Source organism: Lissotriton vulgaris, chromosome 3_2, assembly GCF_964263255.1.
Source record: "Lissotriton vulgaris chromosome 3_2, aLisVul1.2, whole genome shotgun sequence".
Lineage (NCBI taxonomy): Eukaryota > Metazoa > Chordata > Amphibia > Caudata > Salamandridae > Lissotriton > Lissotriton vulgaris.
Genome location: NC_141690.1, coordinates 183,112,818 through 183,140,780, shown reverse-complemented (window position 1 = coordinate 183,140,780; position 27,963 = coordinate 183,112,818). Strand labels below are relative to the sequence as shown.

At 43.5% G+C, this 27,963-nt stretch overlaps 1 protein-coding gene across 11 annotated transcripts in view; it reads left to right on the top strand.

Annotated features, from left to right (window-relative positions):
- The window catches only part of ADD1 (adducin 1), a 582,264-nt gene that overhangs the window by 522,573 nt on the left and 31,728 nt on the right, over positions 1–27,963 (top strand). For 5 of the 11 annotated variants that reach the window (XM_086964167.1, XM_086964164.1, XM_086964166.1 and 2 more), the window contains 2 exons: positions 16,136–16,528; positions 19,102–19,194. In XM_086964167.1, coding sequence (XP_086820293.1) covers positions 16,136–16,528; positions 19,102–19,194 — 486 coding nt within the window. Of the gene's footprint in view, positions 1–16,135; positions 16,529–19,101; positions 19,195–20,066; positions 20,101–27,963 lie in introns of all 11 variants that reach the window. The other 6 variants (XM_086964172.1, XM_086964170.1, XM_086964168.1 and 3 more) reach the window with 2 other exon arrangements.

Here is a 27,963-nt window from a genome sequence, read left to right as displayed (position 1 = left end):
TCGAGTTGGCTGCTGAAGTAGTTTGCTTTTGAGCGTTTTATTTTCCTGAAGTAGGCGTTTCTCTTTTTCTTCAGGATTTTCAGGTGCAGTGCAGAGGGAGCTGCTCTCCAGGTGCGCTCTGCCATTCTCATGGCTCGTCTATCTTCATTGAGACTCCCGTCGTACCATGGATTGGAGATTTTAGCGGAGACTCTTTTTAGCTGTATGGGAGCAGCCTCATTAATTATTGAGGTCATGGCGTTGAGATAGTGGTCAGTCAAGGATTGAACATCTGTAGCGCCCGTAGGAGGGAGCAGGAGGTCGCGGCTGTTCGGGGGTAGGGAGTATGGGTTGAGTTTTTTCAGATCTCTTTTCCAAACTTTAAGTCTGGAGGGTTGACCCGTGTTGAGTTTGACTTTTTCGTTGATGAAGAATGTGACCATATGATGGTCTGACCAGTCACATGGTTGGATAGACTCAAGTTGGATAGCTTCCTCTTTGGCAATGATCAGGTCGAGGATAGAGCCTTTCTCGTGGGTCGTGCTGTTGCGTATTTGACACCTTCAGACAGCCATTACTATAAGGTGCTTTATAATTATAGACTGCAGTCGTATCTATTTCCAATATTTTTAATAAAGAATCAAACTGTATTTATGTATATTTGTAAAGGCTAGTAATACACATTCAGTAGTACCATATTCCTGGTTTTCATAGCAAAATATATTTTCACCCACCTAAAAATCTGTTTCAATCTACCTTTCTAAAAGTAGGGGCAAGGAGATTCCTACTTCCACATCACAAAATCTGCCTTTGCTTTTTACAGTTTCTTCCTACTTTGTTCTCATATTTGGCGCTGATACAGTTTCAGAAGGTAGATTTGCCTTATCATAGAATTCCATTAACTGTGTTTTGTCCTAGAAACTGATTACATTTTCCAGATTACTTTCTGTAGCCTCTAGTAATGCAAATAGTTAACATTAAAATCCATTTGCACAAGTTGCCAGCTCAGCAACTTCATATCTCCTCCAAATGTTACTGTTAGAATTTGGGTACCTGGTTAAGTGGGTTTGAGCACCTCCAGTCCTCTAATTACCTGTGCTCACTCTCTGGAAGTTTAGCACCGAGCAGTCCGGCTCAACTTGAAAGCAATTTGTTAAGTTTTTGTGCAACACTTCAAACAGCAAAAACAGTGAAACCACCACAAAAAAATCCCACTCCAGTTTAGTAAAAGAAAGAATATTTTAATAAATAAAACAAGACCAAAATGACAAAAATCTAATAAGTAGAACTTGAGATTTGTATAAAAAAAAAAAGAAAAAGCGTTTTGTATCAATAATTGCTTACTTGGGATACCTGGTCACGCTGGACCGGGGATAAAGTCAAAAGTTCAGGGACAATGCGATGGAGCATGGACCGGTTATAGGGACCGGGCTTGGCCTGCTGAACAAAAGTACCTTAGTCCAGGATATGTCGAGGGTACTGTCGACAGCAGGGATGCGGGGGTACAGATGAGGCGATACGTTGGCTCTCAGGAGAGCAGCAGCGATGATGCGTCGGCTCCAAAAACTGCAACAGGGACGGTCCGATGGCTCGGATGAGCATCAGGGCTGGGATGTGGAGTTCTCTGCAGCAATGTCAAGTCTGCTCTCGACGTGCATGCGTCGACCTTGCCCTGGGAAGAAGCATTGCATAGTGGGGGTTCCAAAGGCGATGCGTCGACTCCAATCCACACGGCTATGCTTCAGTTCAGATTCGTGCAACAGCAGGGTTGCATCAGTGCTAACCACGCACCAGTGGAAATGCGCCAACTCTGAACTCTGCAACAGCGGTGATGCATTGGTTCTACTGGAGCAGCACCTTAGCCCCCCTTCCAAGGGTCCAGGACTGGGGTGGCGCCACTTGGTAGGGTAGGCTCACAGGTGGCAGAGTCCTGGTGCAGAACAGGTAAGTTGGAAGTCATTTATGTCCTTGAGACTTTAAATCATGAGGCCAGGCAACTAGCCCTTGGAGTCACTCTAGTTTCAAGGGTTGCAGGTCCAGTTACTTCTCACCCAGGCAAGGAGGGCAGCAGGTCAGCAAAGCAGGAGTCCAGTAGAGTGGCAGTCTTTTCAGCAGCACAGCAGTCTTCTTGGCAGAGTATCTGTAGGTCCAGAAGTGTACTGATGCTATGGTGTCTGAGGTTCAGTTATTATACTCAATAGTGCCTTTAAAGTAGGGGAGCCTGCAAAAAGATGCCTTTGAAGTGCAAAGGTGCTTCATGCCCTGTCTCCAGACTCACTACAAAGGGGGCATGCAGCCCTTTGTGTGGGTACAGGGCACAGCCTATTCAGGTGTAAGTGATGCTGGGTCCAGTTCCTCCCTACGACCCTATCGGGATAGCCCATCAGGTCGCACCTAAGCTCCCATTGTCTAGGGGGAATATACAAAGCCCAGTTGTCACCCACCCCAGACAAGTGATCCTCGACAGGCAGCAGGCACCAAATGGTTAAAACAAGAAAATGCTTCTAAAAGTAGCATTTTTAGAATTGCAATTTAAAACCCACTCCACCATATGTTATGATTTTAAATTGTGATTCCAGGAATACCAAAATTGGGGGCCTTCTTTCTTCCCAATTGTAGATTACACTTACAAAATGTAATAAGGTAACTCCAATGTTATCTTAATGAAGAGATAGGCCTTGCAGTAGTGAAAAAGTAATTTAAGAGTTTCTCAATACCAGGACATGTAAAACTCAAAAATACCTGTCCCGCTTTGTAAGTACATTACAGCCTGCACTCTGGGCTGTTCAGAGCCTACCCTAGGGGTGTGACTTATATGTATTAAAAAGGAAAGTTTGGGTCTGGCAAGAGTTTTAACCTGTGTGGTCGGCATGGCAGTTTAAAATTGCACACACAGGCTCTGCAATGGCAGGCCTGGGACGTTTTTAAAGGGATACTTAATTGGGTGGCACAACCAGTGCTGCCGGCCACTAGTGGCATTTAATTTAGAAAGCCCTGGGCACATGTAGTGCGCTTTATTAGGGATTTATCGTTAAATTAAATATGCCGTTTGTGAATAAGTCTGTGTTACCACGTTTTAGTGAAAGATCACCAGCGCGCACTGGTCAGCAGAGGTAAAGTGCACAGAATCGAAATTTGCCTAGCTTACGTAACGGTAAGTTTCAATTCTATTAAGGACACGGAGGCGAGGATTATGCTATATCTTCCTTCGCTTTATTAACATAAAGAAACCACAGCAGCTTAGGAAAAGATATAATAAGAACAAAAAATGCTTTAAACATAAAGCATTAACGCAATGTTCAACAAAAATCAACAACAACTCCCAAGAGTCTCTTTGTTATAATCATAGTCCACAGTCCTTTGTCACTGTTCATCATCCCTATATAACCGGACTTCCCATCATCTTCCTCCTCTTTCTTCGCGCAGATCACGCTTAAGCCTCATTGGTCCTGCTTAGCACCATCGTTGCCTGTCAAAAAAGGAACAGCATCAGCGAGGTGGCTCAGGAGAAGGCGACAACAAGGCGAGGAGCATTCAGTGAACAACACAGTACTGACAATGTAAAGGAAAACGCTTTACTTACTGCCATACGGGTGGGTAGAGACACCACCGTAGTCTGGGTGGGATAATCCTCGCCTCCGTGTCCTTAATAGAATTGAAACTTACCGTTACGTAAGCTAGGCAAATTTCGATTCTATGTCAGGACCGGAGGCTTCAGATTATGCTAGTTTAAAGCTTACTTACCACCAACTGAGCTAAATCCACCACTGGCTTAAAATAAAACCTCTTGAAGGTGGAATCCGAGGACCAGTCCGCCGCTCGCATAAGGTCCTCCAGACGAGCACCCACCGAGAATGCCTTAGAGGCCATGGCCCCCCTGGCGGAGTGTGCTCCAAAGAGAGAAGTATTGATGCCCGCTTCTTGCATGACCCAACGCACCCACCGAGCGATAGTGGGGGGGGAGACAGCTTTGTGTGGCTTCCGCAGGGCAATCAACAACTGACGCTCGCCCGGAGGGCGCAGATCCAAGGTCAGGTCCTCATATGCTTTGAGGCATCGCACGACACACAACTTAGGAGTGTCCGTAAAGGCTGGATAAGAAATGGAACGTGTTGACGTCTTAGTGCGTCGGCCCACCGTAAAAGTAACCCCCTCCGGGGAAAAAATGCGTGCAGAAACATCCAGCGCGCGCATGTCCGAGACGCGCCTACAAGAGACCAGACATAACAACATGGCTAATTTCGCCGACAGCTCCTTCAGAGACAGATAAGAATTCGCTGGCCACGATAGGAACAGGTTCAGAACCAAATTGACGTCCCAAAGGACGGAGTACCTGGGCTCTGGCGGCAGCGCGAGGCGAACCGCTCGCAGAAGCCGGCACACAAAAGGATGTTCCCCCACCGGATGGCCATCGATGTTATCATGGCCCGCAGAAATCGCCGACCGGATAGCATTGATCGTTCTATACGCCAGGCCCTTGTCGACCAAATGAGCCAGGAAATTCAGCACGGGAACAAGGCCGGCGACCATGGGATCCAAATCCCTTCGTAAACACCAACGCATCCACTTAAGCCAAGCGGATCTGTAACGCTTCGTCGTACTATCGGCCCATGCTTTGGAGAGCAAGTGCTCAGCTGACCCCGAAAGGCCCGGGAGCGTCCAGCGTCTCCTGAGAGCCTCCACGCCACGAGGCGGAGAGTGTTCTGCATGACGAGAGGGTGAGGTTCCCGATCCGGGCTCGTCAGGAGCAGAGGAAACAGGGGGAGTAGGATTGGAAAATCCCAGGAAAGTTCCAGAAGAACCGGAAACCATACTTGAGACCTCCACAGCGGTGTAACCAACACCAGGTCCGCACCCTGGCGGCGTATTTGAGCCGCCGTTCGCATGATCATGGAGAACGGGGGAAACGCAAACGGTTGTTCCCGACTCCAATCCTGCAAGAACGCGTCCGTGGCCTCCGCCAGAGGGTCCGGCCTCCAGCTGTAAAACCGCGGCAGCTGGTGGTCGAGACGGGACGCGAAGAGGTCCACCGAGAAGGGGCCCCAGAGGGCGTGTAGCCACCGGAAGACTTCCGGATCCAGTTTCCACTGGCTGGCATCCCTGAGATGTCGAGAGTGCCAATCCGCTACCTGATTGGACTGGCCCGGCAGATACTCCGCCGTCACCGCAATGTGACGAGACAGGCAATAATCCCAGAAGTCCTTCGCCAAGTCCGCCAATGCGCGGGACCGAGGACCTCCCAGGTGGTTCACATATCGGACCGCCGAAACATTGTCCATCCGTAGCAGGACACAAGCCCTGACCGAATCTTTCGTCCAACAGCGAACCGCGAAGGAGCCCGCAAGGAGCTCCAAACAATTGATATGCAATTGTTGTTCTTCTGACGACCAGGCGCCTCCGGTGGAAAAATCCCCGCACCGGGCGCCCCAGCCCGACCTGCTGGCGTCGGACTCTATGATTAAGTCCGGAGCCGACCCGAAGATCGCTCGCCCATTCCATGCCTCCATGTGAGACAGCCACCATGACATCTCCTCCTTCACTTCGTCCGTGAGGGGAACCCACTGATCGTAACACATCCCACGGCGCAAATGCTGCGCTTTCAGGCGCTGAAGAGCCCTGTAGTGCAGCGGGCCTGGGAAAATCGCCTGGATGGAGGACGACAGAAGACCCACCACCTTGGCGACATGGCGCAGTGACGTGCGATCCCTCGCGATCGTCTGCCGAAGCAGGTGCCGTATCTTTGCGACCTTCCGGCTCGGCAGGCTCAAAACCGCCTGCACCGAGTCCACCACGAAACCCAAAAAGGTGATCTGCTGAGTGGGAACCAAGACTGACTTGGAGCCGTTGACGACGAACCCCAGTCTCTGAAGCAGGCCGACCGCTTGCCGCAGCTGTCCTGTCAGCACCTCCGGGCACTGCCCCATGAGGAGGATGTCGTCTAAGTACACTATCATACGGACCCCCTGGCTCCTGAGAAACTCCACTACCGGGTGAAGGACCTTCGTGAAACACCACGGGGCCGAAGAAAGGCCGAACGGCAGGGCGGTGAATTCGAACACCTGGCCGTCCCACAGGAATTGTAGGAAACGACGATGAGGGGGGTGAATGGGAACGACCAAGTAGGCATCCCTGAGATCCAGTCGCACCATCCAATCCCGAGGGAGGAGCACGTCCCGAAGGAGGTGGATCCCCTCCATCTTGAAGTGACGGTAGACCAACCACCCATTGAATTCCTTGAGATTGATCACAGGCCTCTTGCCCCCATCCGTCTTGTCTACCAAGAAGACGTTGCTGAGGAACCCATGCGGGTGGCGTGTTGATAGGCGGATGGCTCCCTTGCGCAGCAAGTCCGAGACCTCCCCGTCTATCAATCGCGCGTCGGAATCTGAGAAAACCATCGGGCGCGGGGGCCTCACCTGAGTTGGCTGGTCGTGAAACTCTATATGGAAACCTCTCACAGTTTGCAAAACCCAAGCATCGGCAGTGAGCAACTCCCACTCCCCGTAAAAGCTTGCCAGCCGCCCCCCAATCGGAACTTGATCCAAGCAAAGTACACTTACCGGGGGCATTCCCTTGTCCGGACTTCTTTTGGAATCCTCTTCCACCATAGCGTTGTCCCCTGGTGGGGTAGAAATTGGTGTAGTTGGCCGAGGTCTGGTACTGACCTCTTCCGGAGCCTTGCCCACGGTTATTGGTCTGTTGACCACGGCCGATCGCGCGGCCCCTGCCGCGACCGGCCCCTCCGGAAAAACGCTGGTGGAACACCCTCTTGATGCTGGACTGGGCTTTGTCCAGCGACGTGAACGTGTTCACGAACTTTCCAAGCTCGCGGATGAAAGGTTCACCGAAGAGGCCACCCTGGGCCACGGCACCTGCCTCCGACGAGGCCAGGTCCCCCAGCTTCGGGTCCAGCTTAATAAGGAGCGACCGCCGCCGCTCCGTGGACAGGGCACAGTTGGCGTTGCCCAAGAAGACGATCACCCTCTGGGCCCAGTTGGAGAGCACCTCCGGTGAAATGGCGGTGCCATTCGCTCGAGCCTCCTCCGCCATATCGAGGATCTTCGTGGCGGGCCCGACCGCATCCAACAGTTTGTCCTGGCAGGCCCGCCAGGACCGATCGATCCCTTTCCTGGGGTCCTTCATGAATTTCGCCAGGAAGGTGGCCATCTTGGGGTCCAATTCCGGTGTCATGGCCACCTTCCCCTCCAAGGTAGGCCGAGGGCATTCCCCGCGCAGGCAACCCCTCGCCTCCTTCTCCAGGGGCTTGCGCAGCCGGCCCGCGACAAACTTTGCCACCGTCTCCCCCGGGGCCCAGGCCGCGGATCGGGGGTGGACGATCTCGTCCGGATCCAGCATGCCCGACTCGTCTCGGGGCATCTCCTTCCCTGAAGGCGTCGGGAGCCAAGAACGGGTCGACTCCCCGTCGTCATCCGTGTCCGGAGAGTCGTAGATCGGAGAGGCGGGCGCCGTCGACAGGTCGCCCGAAGTGCCAGGGTCTACCAAGGGCGTCGGAGGCACCGCCGTCGCCTTGGCCAGGAAGGCGTCACGAAGACGCTCGAAGGCGTCCTTATCCACGCCTTGGGCCTCCGATGAAGGCCCCTCACCCCGGGGTCTCTTCGGAGCGGGCGGCAACCCGCCGGACGTCCCCGGGAGCTCGGGGGACGGCGGCACCTGCGCCGCTGCAAGCTTGGCACACTCCTCCACGATGCGGGCCGAAAGGCGGTCCTCCATGGGCCCTACCACCTCCGTCACACAACGATAGATGGAGTTGTCCACCGCCTGATAAAACTCATCATCCTGCAGATAGGGGCAGGCCCCCTCATCATACTCCCCTTCCATCTCGGAACCAAGGGCAAATGCGGGGCACCCAAGAGGGCGGCAACCGAGAAAGTCCTCGAATGTGGGCAGGCCCAGCGGCTGCGATCACGTTTTGGGCCAGCTGACGTGGCAGGTGGGCTGCACCAACCCCCAAGCGCGCAGACCCTCCTCGCCGGGACCGGGTCTACGTACCCCTCAAGCGCGCTAGGCCACACACGAATAAAGAGGTGCACAGATCTCGCCCGAAGGCGATTCACGCGGTCAAAACCGCCATATGGACCCCAAGGGGCGTCAAATTAGTACAGACCCGGAACACCGGGTGTCAGAGGGGTACGCGAGGGTCGGCCCCTGCGCAAGCAGACCCCACGGCGCGGCTCCTCGTACCGCGGAGGCGCGCCGGAGGGTCGGCGAGGCGACAGGCCGCCCCCTTGCGGTCTATGTACACACCGCACACAAGTGGGAAAAAGTCGCGTAGGAACGGTAGAACGTTCCCGCAACTAGGGGACTCTGAAAGGAAATAAACCCTGCAAGGAGTCCCCAACGACCGCAAGACAATCAATCACAATAAAAGGAGACAAATAGAAAAACACTTATCTGGCTGCGGGAGCAGCGAAGAAAGTGGAGGAAGATGATGGGAAGTCCGGTTATATAGGGATGATGAACAGTGACAAAGGACTGTGGACTATGATTATAACAAAGAGACTCTTGGGAGTTGTTGTTGATTTTTGTTGAACATTGCGTTAATGCTTTATGTTTAAAGCATTTTTTGTTCTTATTATATCTTTTCCTAAGCTGCTGTGGTTTCTTTATGTTAATAAAGCGAAGGAAGATATAGCATAATCTGAAGCCTCCGGTCCTGACATAGAATCCCAAGGACAGCGAAAACAATTTCAGGAAAAACAGGAAGTCTGAAGGCAAAAGGTCAGAGGAAACCATGGCAAGAACGCCAGGTCGAACAGTTCCGTTATTTAGTCCTTATCAGTGTATGTTCACCATATTTGGCTTCTTGATGTTCGAAAAGAAAACCAGCTTACAAGCTGCTACATGCGTTCAGTGGGTAAGTAGATTGAAAAAGCAAGGTTTCTGCTGCATGATGGAAAAACTACTAAAGAACAGGTAGATTGAATATATTCGGGGAAGCGAGTTCCACAGCTAGAGGCCCTGGATTGAGAACTTACAGCTGTTAAAGTCCCTATTAAACATAATACCTTAAGCAGGTAAAATTGCCTTGTCTATTAGATTGTCACCACCAATTATTTTCAGTAGACTGGTCTGAAATGATCACTTGTTGAAAAACAACTACATAAAAACATGATTAAGAGAGCGAAAACAGCACTTATGATTTCTAGCAATGAATATTGTTACTGGAATCTCCCAATGACAAATACATAGTGCCTTTGTTTAGAAAGCGCAGTGATGTTGTTAAGACATTTGCGTGTGTGTGGCCAATAATGTATCTTATGTTTGGCTAATAAGAGGTCACAAGTGCTCTCCCTGGTCTGCGGTCATGGATCAATACAAGGGTACTGAATAACTTTCCTCATCTGTTAGCACACTGTCCATTCCTGGTGCATGCCCAAATTACCATCACAGGGAGAGGAATTAAATCAAGTGGGCTAATGACAACTGGATTGTGCTCTCCGAGACATTGTAGGGTAAGATAGACCTCAGAGACACAGAGCTCAGAAAATAAAAGCTAAGGACCCCAGTGATGGTGTTTTGAGACAGTAATGCCTGTTAGGCAGATGTTCTTTGTTCACCTGACTGGTCGCCGTCAGAACTAGATTTGGCCCCAGCACCCAAACTAGTGGTAAAAAAACCTGGGAGTCCGCCTGGACCAATCCCTTTCAATGACAGAACAAACCTCAGTTATTGCTACCACTCTCCACCAAAAAAAAATGTGTCCCGGCGCCGGTCATCAGCCGTCTGGATTATGGCAATTCACTTTTGACCTCCATAAATGAGAAGCTGCTCTCTAAACTTCACTGCACGTCTTGTATGTAAGCTCCCCCAGACACGGCAACTGCCCCTCTTCTTCAGTCCCTACACTGGCTACCGAGGAGAAATAGAATTATTTTCAAGACCTGCTGTTTAACCCACAACACCCTCCATTGACAAGGGCCCACATATTTAGCCTCTAAACATTTGTTTTACACCCCTCCCAGACTTTTAAGATCTTGTGACAAGGCCTGGTTTAATGTCCATAGGTTTAGAAAGGCCAGGTCAGGCTGCAGTTCATTCTTCTTCCTTGCCCCTCATCTTTGGCATAAACTGCCATTGCAACTACGCACCTGTGAAAATATCTCATTTAGGAAAAGTGCTTAAGACCTACATATTTTAAGAGTGCCTTTTTTTGCCTAATGCCTGTCGTCTTGGTCCCACACCGAGATACCCCTTTGGGGATGATTCGGGTGGGTAATAAATTAAAATAATATAACATGTGTAGAGAGAGAGCGTGCACTGCTGAATACTGTAGGATTTTGAGACACAGAATGAGGAGAAGAGGGGCGCTTGTACAGGTGAGAAATGTGATATCCAGAACCCAGAGCGGAGAAGGATTGCAGCCAGAAAGGAAAAGAGGAAAGAGGTGTAAATAGATACATTATTAGAAATGCCTGGGTGGATCAGAGGCAAAGACATTTTAAAAGATAATAAATAACATTTGAACAGTGGTTATATCAACATGAAAGAAGAAAGCATGGCAGATCAGGAAGCACAGAAATAGAAATAAATCAAGGCATGGGAAAGCACTAGTGAAATAAGATTGTGTGAAGGAACGGGCTAATTTCATGACACTCAAATTGACATACATGCATGCTCATACAAGCAATCACATACCCCTCTCTAGAGCCCGCCATATAGCCTCTAAAACACTTGCAGCTAGATTCATCAAAGTCCCGATTAGCGAGTCCTTAATAGCGTTTATTAAGTAATCGCTATTAAGGCATGGATGTTGGAGCACAAATTAAAACTAAACGGGGAAAAAACTGAACTTCTCCTGTTTGGCCATGACATTCCACTCTGGGGCCCACAACATTGGCCACCGGAGATGGGCCCTCTCCCCACCCCAACCTCTTCTGCTCGTAATCTTGGCATCCTCCTGGACAACCAATTGTCCTTCAGGTAGCACGTCCTGAAAGTTTCCGCCACCTGTACCACCATCATCAGGTGGCTTAGGAAAATCTCGTGGATGCTGCCTGCCGACACCCTGAGAACTGTAGTCCAGGCTCTTGTCATCTCTCGCCTGGACTATGGCAACATCTTACTTTTGGGTGCCTGTAAGGAGGTAACGAAGAAGTACCAGGTAGTACAAAACATGGCTGTTCGCCTTATTTGTAATCTACCCGCCAGATCCTCAGCCTCGTCCCATATGCGTAAACTACATTGGCTGAAGATCGAGAGCAGGGTTAAATTTAAGGCATTATGCTTCATGCATAAAATAATGTCCGGAAAAGCTCCTCGCTACTTATCTGATCTGGTTCAGCACTATCTCCCACCACGTACGCTTAGGTCCTCTACCCAGAACAAGTTCCGGATTCCGCGCATCAAGAGAGCAAAAATGGGAGGGCGCTCCTTTTCCTTCCTGGCTCCCTCTCTTTGGAACTCTCTACCCCCCCCTCTGCGCTCTGAAAAGTGCTTCCTTGCCTTCCGCAAGGGAATTAAGACCTGGCTTTTCGATCTGTAAAACTGCTGACTGGACTCTCCCACATTTTGCATACTGCTATTACTCCCAGCGCCGGGAAACCTACGGGTAGCTGTGCGCTTAAGAAATGTAATAATAATAATAATAAGGACTTGCAAATCGGGATTCATGTAGGAATCGCTAAATAAATTGAGATTCCTACACATTCCTTATTTGCGATTAGCAAATTGCTAATCGCAAATGAGGAATAACTCCCCATTCATTCCTATGGGCCTAAAGGCCCATTGGAATGAAGGCCCATAGGAATGAATGGGGAGTTATTCCTTATTTGCGATTAGCAATTTGCTAATCGCAAAAAAGGATGCGATTGCAAGGGTGCCAGGGGTGTCCAAAGGACACCCCGTAGCACCCCTGAAATGTAATCTACATTGGTGTTGTGCACACACATGTTCAAAGGACATGTGTGTGTGTAACATGCAACTTGGAAAAATGCATTTAAATGCATTTTTCTAAATTTTCGCTATTTACCACGAGGTTTGACCTCGTGGTAAATAGCGCTCCTAAATTGCGAATTCGCAATTTTTAAATGTTTCATGAATAGCATTTAAGGAATCTCTAATAGAGATTCCTTATATGCTAATCCTCGCAAATTTGCGAATTCTTTTAAGCGATTTTTGCATTTGGGATGATGAATCCCAAATGCAAAAATTGCACTCGCAAAGGGCCAGATTCTCAGAATCTGGCCCTTTTGCGAGCGCATTTCGCTTGATGAATCTGGCTGTATATGCTGATGTTTGTCTACATGTCCAAGAGCTGATCTGTAGGTAATATCTCTTAGGGAGTAATTGGATCACACATACTAATAGAAACACTCACACTTGAATATTAATAAAATAACATACAAAATGCAAACACGGACATGTTTTCCACTTTTCACATGTAAACTGGCACCCCCAAAATGTTTCATGCATGGGTTTTGGCCATAAGGGGGGGAAAAGATGTCTGTTTCTAAGACACACACTGACTTCCAACAAATATGAAATGGTTATCAGTGTTTGCATCTTTTACAAGTTGGACTTCGATCTTTGCTTTCCCAAATATCCCAATGCTTCTGAAATTCTTAGCTGCCTCCTCATTTTCTAGCACCTGTGGTATACTTATGTGCACTGCTCAGCACCCACAGGAACCAACAGAGAACTGATGAAAAAACATGTACTGATGACTTACTGGCTCATCGGTAAGGGGTGTCCAGCGGCTAGAATTGTGACCTTGTGTTTCTACCATTTTAGTTATTAAATTGTTTTGCCATTATTTTTGTCCAGTGTTTAAATCGCAGGAAGTGTTTGTCACTTTTTGTGATTGAGATCAAAATCAACTGCTGCGCTGTCACTAGTGACACTTGCAATGTCACCGCTCTTAATGCTGTACTTTTGGTGAGATTTTAGAGTTTAAAAAAAATGAGTTGAAAACTTAGAAATTGATTTTTTTTGTTTGTTTTGTAGATTCACAGTTTCTTCAGAATTTTGCTGCATTGGCTAAATATGCCTAGTTCTCATTATCAGACCACAATGATACTGATGAGTTCCCTAGATTACTCTTAGCTTGGATGTCCTACTCATCTACTTTTGTCCAACAAGCAGTAGATTCAGGTCCTTGAGCATTGCAGTCTGGGATTCCATGTTTTCCACCCCAGTTCAGCATGTTTATTTATTTGGGTGTTTTGTAAAGCACCGAAGGAAGTGTGTACAGATGTCTGTATCACAAAATGACAAAGTATAGCTTAGAAATGTGTAATACACAGTGGGTTATCTGAGTCTAGCAGGATGATAGGAAACAGTAGCCCTGCATCTAATGAATGCAAAACCAACAAGACTAGATTCAGACAAGTGATTGTGTGTAGAGTGGAATGTTTAGACATTTTCTGACTCTGGAGTAGTTTGGTTCCACTCTGACTTGAGGGGCTATGATATTACACAGTTTAGGGCCCAGTACACCCAAAGACATGGTTGCTGTGTTTCAGCCACTTAAATAGATATTTGAGGATCATTTGTTCTGAAATGAAGGTTATTTGTAAGAGTGTAGTGTTGGGTCATATTATGTAGCCATGGTGTGTCCTTGGTGGCTCCAGCAAGCTTTATGGATAATTTCAAGTGCCTAGAAATTGATCCTATTATCCACTGAGAGCCAGTGGATTGCTGTCAGAACTGGTTTGGCATGGTCAAACCTTTGCAGCTTTAATATCCTAGCAGTTTGATTTTGAATTCTAATGAGCTTCTTTGCAGACCTCTGTAAATTACAGTATGATATTCTCTATGTACCATTGACCAGGCTTCTCTTAGTACAGTTCAGCATGGAAACTTACAAGTTGTCACTCTTAACATCAGCTTTTTGGAGGCAGGTGGGCAGAAGCAGTTGAATTATAGTGTTAAGTGTTTCCATGTGTTTGGCTTTCGATCTAGTTGATGGAGCAAGATCTACGCTATGAGGTAAGTCGAAGGAGAGAGAAGTGAAGGTGTGGTGTTCTCCAAGTGCTCAGATTTCAGGTTTTTTCACCTGCAAGACACGAGAAGCATTCACTCATCCAATGTTTAAGCGTGGTCCAAACAGTTGTGGATGTTGGGCAGACACTTTTTTTTTTAGACAGATGTAAATGTGAGTCCTTGTGAACTGTAGTATTGTAAACTACCAAGAGGTCAAGGAGAAGCAGATCAGTTGTCTGGCCCTAGAGTGATAAGATGAGGTGTTGTTCTTTGATGACTGCCAGTTTAATTTTTTCAGTTCCTTTTGTAGATCTGACACCTGATTGAAGGTTGTGTGCCAACATGGGTTCCACATATCCTAGTAGAGGACCTGTATTACTCGACTGTTTCTACTCACCTCTGACAAGCTGGAACTTATACCACTTACAGCCACCTGCACTGTCTGTTTTAAGTTGAAATAGGGTGTATTTAATTTCATTTAGCTTTGCCTTTGAGCAGAAACATGAAATCCAGATTGATTTCTTTAGAGTAAGCTATTACAGCGGTTGGGGAATGTGACTTGCTGGCTATTAAAGACATAAAAAGGTTCATACTTACACATTTTAATGAACTCTTGACCCAGGAAGCACCACATTTTGCAGAAGAAGGGAATCCTCAGACTTCAAGTTCGTTTTAATTAACAGTTTTGTAAAAGGGCTGTTAGTGCTTATCTCTAAAGTCAGATGATTACTTAGAACAGCCACTTCATAGGATTGCTCTAGGCTGCCTTCCTTTCATTGGGACCTAACAGACCTGCCTTTAAAGAATGCCATGTGTGAATGCAATCACAAGTGCTTTCAACTACCAGTGCTAAAGAATTGGAGCCAAGAATAGAGCTTTGACAGACCTGTTGATCAATAAAACTATGAAAAGAAAGGTCGAAGCACAGCAGCCTGATAGACCCCAGACGCCACATGCCTGCAATGTGTTCAAACATGTGCCCCTTTTAGCAGGAGTCGGAACGTTTAGTCATGAATATGACATGATTTAACTTTAATAAGACATGACAATCATCACAGTTCCATGTTCTGCGAGCAACTCAATCATGTGTGTGAAACTCAGTGACATAGCTATATTTGCTTTTCAAGGCTGAACTAAAAGGCATCTTTTTGTTCGGGGTCTTCTATTAACATATGCATTCATATACAGTTTTTTCTCGTCATCTGCTTTATTCATATATTTTATTTAGGGACCATATACCAGTATAGCCTTCTGAGTGTTCCTTTAATAAAGGACCCCAACCAGTAACCTGCTTTTCAGATGAAGGATTCTGGATTTAATTGAACTTGCCCTCTTTAATGAAGCAGAATTCTACTTAAGGTTTTGGATTGTTTAGAAGTGACTTTGCCAATTATGCTGCAGAAGATCACCTAATTGGACATTTTTTGGCGTCTTAATCAGTATGTTGAATAAGGAATTTGCAAGTTTCTCGGTCACTGAACTGGGTTTGTATCATATCAATTGAACAGCCTTTTGATGTCAGCGGCAAAGTTCTTTGTTTTCAGTACCGTCTTTCTACTTCTTTATTTCACTTTATCTGCTGACATCTTCTTGCACACGCTTCAGCAAGGAGTTGACAGTGAGTTTGCACACACCAGAAAAAAATATGTTCCTGTGTGATATTATCCATGAACAATATGCTGTCTCTTTGGTAATCGCATTCAGTTTGCCTTTCGAAACTCAACAGGATTCGACTGTGTCATCCACCAATCTAATGCATTTTACTGATTTTGAAGGATTTGTGTTCACATTGAAACACATGGGCGCAATTTATCTTGTTTACATGTAGGTGAATGCCAATGCTGCTTTTCAGGTGAGAGCAAATACAGTCTAATTAAATGCTTTGCCAGTAGAATATTTTTAAGTATGTAAAATACGCATAGTTGTTGCAAAGAAACTTATGGGGAATAGGATATGTTTAACACTTGTACCTACCAAAACATGTTTATTGTTGGAGATCATAAGAGACCACTTTGTTTCCATTATGCAATGGGTAAATAAAATATTGTAATTTGCTTTATATCTCGTTTAAATCCATTAATATTCATTAGTACACTGGTAAATAAGACAGGGTAATACCTGATATCCTGAAATTACTATACACTACATTCAGATAAAATGTTGGTGCCATTGCATATAGCTTTATGTTTCTGTAACATTACTACATTCTGTATAGACGAGTTGCCAAAGCATGGAGAAACATTTGTGTTGGGGAAGACTCTGGATGAAGTCACGAAAGTCACAAGCAGTTTACCTGAAAGTAAGTCCTCCAAACTTCAAGATGTCCTTGATACATTGGAAGAACAAACAGACGTGCTTGCTACACAAAGAAGGTCACAGAAAGATCTAATAGCAGAAGTGGAGAATCAAGAGGACCCTCAGCAGTCGATGGGGTCAACTTTTTGCAAGAATATTAATGAGACCAGTGAAGATGTTTCCTGCCAAGCTGTGCAGTTGGATAGCAGTCAAGACGATTACCTTGAAGATGAGAAGTCACAACATAAGGATTTTCATACGGCTGTCATCAAAGCACTAAGATCCAACTCCGACCTTTTCACTGAGTCTTCAGGTATTAATGTGTCTGGCAGCACTCTGGTTTCAGTAATTGGAGCACTCCTCTTTCCTTAAAATCTATATTACCTTTCAAATCTCCAGACGCTCCAGCTGTGCTCACCTCCTATCCAAAAGTTGCCCCCTCTATACCATGATTGGTGACATTTTATTCTAGTGGCATCTGGTTTGGTTTTCTTTTTTGTGACACTGGAGAGTTGCTTTCTCACTCTTTCTCTATCCCGGTTTAAGTCCAGTGTGACACACTAATGGTAATCCAAAAGAAAATTACTAACTTTCTTTCGTGATCTTATTAACAAATACAATCAACAAAAACAAAAAATTAAATTAAATTGTTGGATTGCTTCACCAAGGGATGAGTTATGAATGTCCTTATAAATTACTTCACATGATTGACCAACATTTACCTCAATCATCATTAAGAGAATAATATAAAGCAAGTACAGTTTTGTTTGTTAGTTGAAGTAATTTTGTTACTTGTTCTACTGTTTCCTTACACCTGACAAGATGGAACAAATATTTTACTATTGTATTGTGTTTACATATCGCTTACTACCCAAATTAAGCGTTGAATGGCTTTTCGGTGAGTAGCACTCCGTAGTTAAGACAAGTAGACAGTAAGTCTGCACGGCTGCAGCACGGTGTACCCCTACTACATTCCCCCACAGTTACATCTCCTTCACTACGTAGTGTGAGCTAGAATTGTGAAACATAATAACATTGTGAAGGTTAATAGTTTCTTAACTAAAATAGAGTAAGGTTAACTAGCTTTTTTTTAAATGAATGGAGTTAGGAAAGACCAATCCCCAAGAAGAGGTAGTACCACACGATGTAGTGGAGGCGAGGAAGGGATCAGTGGTGATTCCTGATGACTTATGGTACAAGCGAAAGTGGCATGTTAATACAACCCAACTGGGCCTAGTTGCATGTTTTATATTTGTCCTCAGTGATAGAAGCCAATTAATATATCTTTTTTTATTATTTAAACCTACCTCTTGGTGCTACCAGGAAATTGAGGTCTGTGTCCTGGAGGTAAATGACATTTTGGGCAGTTTTTTTTTTTTTAAGTTCACGTTTTGTAATTTTTTCATGAAGAATGCTGGTGGAGATTTAAGTTATAGTTATTCCCAAATAGCACTATGTGTCTATCGATTGACATGATCTGGAAAACATGCATTTCTTATAATCGTCAATGTCAAAGACTACTAAGAAGTTTGTTAAAATGTGTAACCGCAATCCGAAGACTTTCAGTGCCCTGTACTTACGATGGTACCGAAACAAATAAGTTGTATTAATTAGCACACATAAATATCTGAGTTTTATGAACTGATCAATTATGTTTCTTGCTGTGGGAGCGCTGTCAGCACAACCACAGCAGTCATTGGGTGTAAATGTTCTACACAGGTGTTTTATACCTGGTTACAAACGGGCGCCAAACATTTGTCCTGCTAACTGTTGCTCATACGCGTTGGTGTTTAGCCCCACCTTGCAGTAACCAAATATACGTAGTCGGATTTCGTCGTGCATCAAGATAGGTGATATTTTCTGTCCTTTAGCTTGAGTATTTAACTTGTTTTTGTGTCCTCCGGGGCTGTTAGCTTGATTATTTGACATGTACACCTTTTAAAAACCTGAATATGCTTTTAGATGTTGGTTTTCCTTCTTGGAGAAAGTGGCACAAGATGTTTGATTCTTGGAATCGGACCGCTGTTGGCTTATTTATGAGGAGAGACATTTAGCAGTATTAGGTCTTCTGACTGAGTTGATACTTCCTCGAGTCTAGTTAACCCCTAAAACGAGGAAAGTAAAATGGAGAGAATCGTTTTCCAAACATTGTTTAGATCCACTGGTGTGCAGCTGCACATAGAAACTATTTCTATGGTTTACAATGTAAACGCATTAAAACCAACCTAACTCACACAGGCTGAAGTCTCCCAGGGGTAGCAGTTAGCACATGTCTTTGATGGTTAGAGGTGGAGTATGGTTTAACAGTGGAGGGTGATTGTTCCAAAGATCTATCGAGCCAAAAAGATGACCTCTTAAAGAAGAATTAGACAACAGAGTACATGTTCCAAGGTTTTCTAGCATACTGTCTTTTTTTATAATGTTCCTTTATGTTAGATGAGATTCTTACTTGGAGAATCTCTGTTGGTGGAAACCTTTTTTAAGCACAGTTAACAGGTGTTCACTAAGTCACTACCTTGGCAAAATATCCGTAGATGTAGCAGGTTTAAAAAAAAATCCAAAATGGTATTTGAAATGAACACGTTTTGGTGTGGGCTTTCGTCCTACTTTGGCTCCCTGCTGGTCTTTAGGTCAAGGATTACCCACTTCCTTGCAATCTCAGACTAGGTGTGGTGATCAGATTTAAGAACCATTAGAGAGCCATTAGAGAGTTCCTTTTATCAACATTTGTTATATTCTAAAAACTCTGGGCAAGACCAAAAGATGATTGAAGAATATTTCGAATAAACATATTTTTCTCTTAGTTTTGTACCTTCGACCTACTACATGGCACATTTGGGTATCTAATCACATTCATTTATTTCTCTCCTATTTGAAACCTTATAGTAGACCACTTGGAAGAGCAACCGAAAGAAAAGATTCCGCCAGATCACAATTTAACTCGGACTCCTCCAAGTACACCTATTAAACAGGAGGAAGGTATGTCATCATTGCAGTAAATAAAAATGTGCTTGTGGCACCCAGTTTGTTGAATTACGGAATTATGCCTGTCAGTTAATAACAGACCAGACCAGAATAATGTTTTACACGCTACAATCTTCTGAACAACATATTAAAATGATATTCTGGTGAATGGTAACAATAATTAAGAAATGTGCATTCTGGCTCAAAGAACTGCGATAACGGGCTTAACCGTATCCTGTCAGCATCCTCCAGTTTGGCTCTATTTATCCAGTGATATCTTTGTACTAGTGCCTCAGGGACTGTAATCTGCATATCTGTTGCAAATAGACACAAAGATTGCTGGGTGCATGTGTGTACTGTTCCAGGCTCCTCCACAAATCCTTACGCCACCGTGACAATATACCACGGGCATTAAAATACGGGACTTATCTATGGTAAATTATCAGTAGTGCCATATTGCACAATTCTGAGATTATTGTTTTTGGATTACACTTCTCTGAATTTTTGCATTCTCTTTGGTGGTTTAAATTTAAAATTATTAGTAATTGAGTTACTTGTATGAATAATAATTTTGTAAATGATATCAATAGTCTGTATCAGAATTACTAAACCTATTTATTGACTGTGATATAAAACAGTAAATCGGTAGACTGATGCTGTTCTGTTTCAATCTGTCCAACAGGTGTAATCTAAGTGCTGTTTTATGTGCTATTTACCCTGTTTTGAGAGAGATCACCTGTCTTTTGTAAAGTCTTCCATTCACTTCATCTCATTTCCTTGTTCTCTGAAGAATGGTGTCTGCCATTCGTTTTATTTAACATAAAGGATGTTATGAATGCATAGATTTTCTACTTGTGCTTTTTTCTTCTTGTGGCTGCGTTACACAGGAGATGGATATGCTAAAGAATACCTGTTGCCATAGTAAGTATCATCCCATTCTCTGATCCGTTCCGCTTCTTTTCCAGAAAGCTTTGTGTGCTTTGCTTCATTTTCTGCATCCTTTATGTTTCCTCCCTTTTGTTTGAACCTGCCTTTGTTTTTCCTCATTCGGTGAAACACTAATTCTTAGTTGCCTTACGTGAATTTTAGGTGTTATATTTAATGGTTAACAGTTTAAATTTGTATTAGAGTGCAAAGAAGGTATGGTGCAAAGGATTTAAAACAACGTCTATGCTTTTTGACAAAAAAAATCAATATTTGGTGTGAAGTCTTTAAAAGAAATATATGCTCCAACTTTTCAGACAAGGAGGTATAACTGGCCCTTTTAGGCACTTCTAAGCGTCTTTTTTTTTTACAGATAAACATAATAAATGTCACCCCTCCCCAGTTAAATGCAGCTGTAAAAATATATCAAATGAGTTAATTTTCTAATGCAGTGGTCGTGACCTCCCCCCTCCTCCTTAAGGAGTTCTATACCTATCTGCCTAAAGTAGCCATTTATTTTGTTTCGGTTCTTGAGGGTCGTCACATATTTTCTACGTTGTGGTTAATAGGAATTTGTATTGTAGTTTTCACCAGTTGTTTCGCACTACTGTGCTATGTGTACATTGAATTCCTTAGTTTTACTCTTGTGTATCTTCCACATATATTTGCTAGAATAGCAGTATATGTTAAGGAAAAAAACTCTTAAAAGAATGTAAGGAAGCTAACCTTCTTCGGACCGAAACAGTCAGTTATTCAGGACTGCTTTTATAACTGTAATTATAGTTTTCAAGAGTATCAGCAACATTCATTTATTATACTGTCCTATCATTTACAGTAACACTTTTAAGACAAGATGGCCCTTTAGACTAATCTATAACATTTTGCGCATCCAAACCAGAGGACACTGATCTCATTCTTTTCTTTCTAGCTTGTGTTAAATTTGCCAAAAACTTCCTTAGCTGAAAATCTTGAGAACACGTATGTTGTCAGTCTGAAACTGCAAATTTATTTAGAGATATAAATTGGTATATAAACTTTTGTATTTAAGCTAAAAAGAAATCTGCCACTGTGGGGAACTTCTTCTCATGCTCATTCTTATTAAGATACTGAGGAGGCTTTGTCTGGAAGTTTTAATGGCCACTTTGCCAAAGTTAACCTGGAATCTCTTGATTTAATTATATGCATTTGCAAAATGGAAATATGTAACACTGCCATGTGGGCTTCTGTGCAGACCGTCAAAATTTAGTGTGAACTGTGGTACATTGACAATTGGCAAACTGTGCTGAGCTGCCATGTCCAACTCTTTACCTGTGTGATCACATTCTATTGCAGTTCTGTCACCTTTTGTAAATACTTTCAACTTAATGCTTCCAATGGGACCTGGCAGCTAATAAATTTGCATTTGACGTGTTCATCTTAACTGGCAGCTAGGAAACACTCATAAAATTGTAGCTTAAACTCTAACATTTGTCAGAGCTAGAATATGCCTCCTTTGTCTTCTGAGCTACTTCTGGTCGCGAAGCACAGAATACCGTTTTGATAGGGGACGGCATGTTTGTGGCCATGTGGGTGCTGCAATTCATTCCAATTAAAAACATGATTTGAAAGAGTAAATGTAATATCGTACTTTCACAACTTATCTGTCCTTTACTCCCAACCCGTACGTGGCCCGCATAAGGAATAGTGTGCTTCTCCACCTCAACTTGCTTTAGCTTCAAAAACTGATACTCTACTGTACCTGAATGTTTACTTTGCGTCAATAATTGTGGAATATTACCAGCAGATATTGGTGCCAAGTCCAATCTGTTAATGGCCCAAGAATGTGCCTGGAAACCAAAGACCAACAATATCCTATTTCTGGTGGCAGTACTGCACACTAAATGCATCTTGAATCGAGCTTTGATGCCAACCATCTTGGATGACTTCATATCAGCTAGCAGTTGTAGTGAGGATTAGTTACCGCTCTCCATCACCTTTCAAATTCAAAAAAGCTTTATTTCGATATAGACTATAATATCATAAAAGCATACATTTGTTAAAAGACCTATATGACAAGAAACAAATATGAGTCACAAGAAGCCAGTACATTACCATTTTAAAAAAGACAGGGGAAATATAGGAAAATCCCTTATGCATATATATAAAAACAAAATTAAAACATTTTTTTGGTCCTTAAAATCTTATACATTTAAAAAATTTCTAAAATTCATATAGACAATTAATATATTACATCAAGTTCCTAAACTTTACCAGAAGTTTCAGAAATGTAACTAGAGTGTGGATCACTTCCAAGGTTTCTAACCGTTGTAGTCTTAAAAAAGCATTTCTACATGACCGGAGACCCCACTCCTTGAGAATTGGTTTAAGTAGGATCTTTCTTGGAACCTGATAAAACTTGCAGAATAAAGTGCAATGCAGATTAGATTGAGGGGCGAGGTCATCACAGGGACAAGGCGACATTTCTCTCGACCAATCATTGCAGTTTGGGAAAGTAATTAAATGAAAAAAAGAACCCAATCTGAACCTTGAGAGAAGCATTCTGGCATAACAATTGGTGTCACTAACAAGGTACAATTGCAGACCCTGTTCCGTGGTAATTTGTTGATAGGCTAGCACTGATTTTTTTAGTTTTTCAGTGGACCATCTTTTGTTCACTAGGTGGTCCATAGCCAATTTACGTAACACTTTCCTTGATATTGTTTCCATACTAGATGGGTTTTTAAAAAACTCAGGGTGGCCAATCTCAGTTAACAATTTTTCCACAAAACACAGCCATTTAATTTGCTTTACACCATCAAGTTGTAGGCAATCCAATATTATATTACGATTAAAGACTGTCTCTGGGGTTAGCCACAACTTATGCCATAACAGAATGAGCTCGGTCATTATGATATCGGAGATATAGGGGAGACCCAGTTCTATGTGTACAAAATTGCTAGGTGTTGATTTAGGGACCCCCTGGAGGTATCTGAGGAAGCAATTTTCAGTTTGTTGAATGGAAATTGAGAAATCAATCCCCCAGATACCAGAACCATAGGTGGCCGTGGCAACACATTTTGCCTTGTATATAACAATCAACTCCTTAACGGGTCTACCCCCAATTTTAGTCGCAAAGTTCTGCAGAGCTCCAATCGCTTTGGAAAACGCTAATCTTCTGGCTTTAATTGCAGTATGCCAGGAGCATTTCCTGTAAAAGTAGATCCCAAGATAGGGAAATTGATCTATTGTCTCTATCTTTCTGCCCTCTATAAAAATGGGGTACAAAAGGGGGTGGTAATGGATGGAGCATCTGAACCAATCCAACACTCACACCCAGTCAAAAGATCTGGGTTTAATCCATCACCGTTCTTAAGCCCACTCTGCCACCCCAGTTCAGACATGGCTATATGCAAATCAGTCTGACCCTGTGCCTCATGGGAACAGTCCAGCCCGAACTGCCAAGCCATGCCTTCCCTGGACCGGAAACAAGCTTCCGAGGACCGGTTTCTGGCATTCCAGCCGTCTTCAGCCCGGCTTGCTTGAATCCAGTGGCAAAGTGAGCAAGGGACTCACGTCTGAGCATACCCTGCCACACTTATGGCGGCCAAAAGCGGTACAAAAGGGGGTGGTAATGGATGGAGCATCTGTTTCCGGTCCAGGGAAGACATGGCTTGGCAGTTCGGGCTGGACTGTTCCCATGAGGCACAGGGTCAGACTGATTTGCATATAGCCATGTCTGAACTGGGGTGGCAGAGGGGGCTAAAGAACAATGATGGATTAAACCCAGATCTTTTGACTGGGTGTGAGTGTTTGATTGAATCAGATGCTCCGTCCATCACCACCCCCTTTTGTACCTCTATAAAAATGGGACAGGGTATTTTCTTTTTTTTTTAAGTTTGAAGTTTATTGAAGTATAAGGAAGCAAAGACAGAAAATGAAGAAACAATCAAAAGATATAAAAACAAGAAATCTCTCTTACAAAAAAGTAGAAATGATAAATAAATCTAGACATAAAATATGGCATACGATACTATTCATGAACATATGGTAATTGAGGCATATCCTGTAGAGTAAAACACATAAGTGATATAAAAAATTAAATACAAGGCAGAAATGCAATTACGGTGGTTTTTGGACTTCAACAGTACGAACTTGAGCGGTAGGTGGGATCTGGACAACTCTGGATAAATACTCAGTGAGGGGAATCCATAAAAGATCACGTTTGATTGCAAGGGAAATGGGGGAAACAAAATTAGTATCCAGACGGTGATTAAAACAAACTGCGTTCCACCAGGCAGTGAAGGAGACATCATTAGCCTGTTTCCAATGAGACGTAATATGGTGGAAGGCAACGGCAATTAGAAGGTCTATTAGTTTATGTTTATGGGACGAAGTAGTAAAAATAGGAGAAAGAGAACCTAGAAAAATGTTAACTATGGAAAAAGAAAAATTGAAAATCTTTTTAAACTGGGACCACACTTGTTGCCAAAAACGAAAAATGGGAGGACAATCAAACAACATATGCTTCAAATCAGCTGAAGAGCAGGGACAGGACCAACAAGTGGAGGGAGTGTCTGAGGAAAAGGATGACAGACGTAATGGAGTGAATAATGTGCGATTATAAACAAAAAATAAGGTTTGGGTAGTGTTTGCAGCTCTGGAAGTACTATGAATTTTTGACCAAATTTTGTCCCACAAAGTGAAGGACCAAACTTGAGATAAATCTTTTTCCCAAGCCAACTCAACCTTAGATTTGAGACGGTCAATAGAAGATTGAATAGATTTATAGAGAAAAGAAGCAGAAGGGGAGTGATCAATGACATTGGAAATGGGAAGATATGCTGTAGGAATAGAATTTGTAGCAGGAAGTGAAGAGAGGTATTGGATGAGAGAGGGAATCATTGACATATATCGTGTACGCGAGGAGGAGGAGGGTAATGAGAATTGTTTTTGGAGGTCTTGAAAAGAAAGAGGTTGATTATCCACAAGAAGTTGAGAAATCCATTTTAGACCAAGGGAGTGCCAGGTCTTCCAATATAATGAGCGATTGCGAATTTGAAGGAGTTTATTATGCCAAATAGGCTGAATATGAGTGGAGGAAGTAGAAGGATAAGAGGAAGACAAGTACGGTAAAAGAAGAGTACGAGAACGGGAGATAATGGGGGAGCGAAGGGACGTTACATTAGAAGTAAAGGAAAGAATCTCATGAAAATCAAAAGGATGAATGAAAGAGGATTCTATCTGTAACCAAAGAGGGGGATAAAAGGGGAGGTCTGAAGAGAGCCAACGCAAAGCTTGCTTTAATGAAAAAGCGGTATGGTAAGATTTGAAATTCGGAAATTTAACCCCTCCTAATATTTTATCTTTCTTCAAGGCAGAAAGGGCTATTCGAGATTTTTTACCTTTCCACAAAAATTTTTGCAAAATAGAATCTATTGACTTGAAGTAATAGTCCGGAATATGAATGGGAATCATGGAAATAGCGTAAAGAACTAGAGAGGCCAACATCATTTTAATGGAGTCAAGACGTCCCCACCAAGAAAGGAAAAGAGGGTTCCAGCGAGTAATAGCCGTATTAAGTTTAACAGAAAGGGAATCGAAATTCAACTTAAGGGTATCTAAGAGACGAGGAGCAAACCAAACACCCAAGTATTTAATCTTCGAAGGCTGCCAAGAAAAGCCAGAATTGTGAAAGAGATGCTTTTGACAGAGAGGGTTTAAGGGTAAAATTTCACATTTATCAACATTAAGACGGTAGCCAGAAACCTTAGAAAAGGAGGAAACTTGATTCAAGAAGAACGGTAAAGTGGATTGTGGGTCTGAACAATATAATAAAATATCAGCGTAAACTGATAGTTTAACTTGCTGTTGGGAGCCGTAACGAAATCCAGAAATATTCTCATCAAGTCAAATCTTAGTCAAAAAAGGTTCTAAAGCTAAAACAAACAAGAGAGGGGATAAGGGGCAACCTTGACGCACGCCTCGTTGAAGAGGAAAATAATCAGAAGTTATACCGTTTGCAAAAATTGAGGCGTGGGGGCTAGAATAAAGTAATGAGATAAGGGAAATAAATGTAGGAGAGAAACCAATCCAACGAAGAGCTTGAAACATGAAATCCCAACCTATTCTATCGAAAGCCTTTTCGGCATCAAGAGAGATGGCAGCCAAAGGGTAAGAAAGGGAGGGCGCTTTACTCAAAATATTAAAGAAAACCCGGGAGTTATCTGATGATAAACGACCTTTAACAAAGCCTGATTGCTCAGGGCCAATAATATTTGGTAAAAGGGTATCCAATCGAAGAGCTAATATTTTGGCGAAAATTTTATAATCGGTATTAACGAGAGAGATGGGGCGATAATTTTTACATAAGGTGTGATCTTTATCTGGTTTGGGAATTAAACAAATGAGTGCTTCCTGAAAGGTTCCCCGAGAAGAACCAGAATCGACAAAAGATTGGAATAATAGAAGTAGTTTAGGAAGGAGAAGGGAGGAAAAATGATTATAGAATTCAATGGTGAAACCATCAGGCCCAGGTGCCTTACCACGACGAAGGACAGAAACAGCATGGGAAATTTCAGAGAGGGAGATATCCGAATCAAGCGTAAGAAAATCAACATGGGTGGAGGGAGGGGGAGGAATGTCTTGAAAATACGTAAGGAGATCAGCGGGATCAGGAGTAGATTCAGGAGTGTATAGAGTTTGATAGAACAAAACAAACTGATTTAATATGTCTTTATCTTTAAATAGAGAAATACCGGATGGTCCTTGTAGAGATTCAATCTTTGTTTTCTCCCGTCTTATCTTAAGATAATTAGCTAGTAATTTGCCCATTTTGTTTTGACCTCCATAGTAACGAGAGTTGCATTTGAGGAGAGAATTAGAGGCTGCATTTGTGGTAAATTTGTTAAAATCGAATTTGGCTGAAATAAGCTCTCGGTGGGAGGAGTCAGAGCTAGAGTTATAATAAGCATATTCTAGTTTCTTAATTTTATCCAGAAGTTGAGTTGACTTAGAAATAGACCTCTTTTTCTTTTGTGACACGTAATTAATAACAAATCCCCTAACAGCTGCTTTAAACAAATCCCACACCATGACAATGGGAGAGTCAGGGAGATGATTAAGTGTGAAAAATTCAGTGGCAAAAACAGTAAATTGAGTGCAAAAATCAGAATCTAGGAGTAAAGAATTATTAAATCTCCAGCGTCCTGAATGAGGAGAGAAGGGGACTAGGTCAATGTCAACAAAAACAGGAGCATGGTCTGAAATTAAAATAAACCAATGTCTGCGTGAAGGGCAAGTTGAGCTAGGGATTTGCTAAGGAACAAGTAATCAATACGGGATTGGGAATGGTGAGTGGGAGAGTAAAATGTGTATTCCCTAAGGTCGGGATTGCATAGCCTCCAAATGTCAACTAGGGCGTTATTTTGAATAGATGCAGTAAATTGGGAGTGCATTTTGGAGGAAATAAATTTAACTTTAGAGTTTGTCTAAAATGGGGTCAAGAACTTGATTGCAATCACCACCGAAAATAACATATTGTTCATCAAGCATAACAGGTTTTTCAGAAATAGCAGGCCAAAACAGTTTGTCAACCCCTGTAGGAGCATAAACATTAAAAATAACAATTGGTATCTTGTCTACAAGAAGATTTACAAGAACCCAACGACCATTAACGTCACATTCTTGAGATACAACAGAAACCGTTAACTTTTTGTGACACAATATAACTGAACCATTTTTCTTACCTAAAGCAGGAGAATGGAAAACATGTCCCACCCAACAACGTTTGAGTTTTACAGCCTCCTTCTCCGAAAGATGGGATTCTTGAAGGAGGGCTACATCAGCGATAAGCCTAGCCAAATGCGTCAGAACTCGTTGACG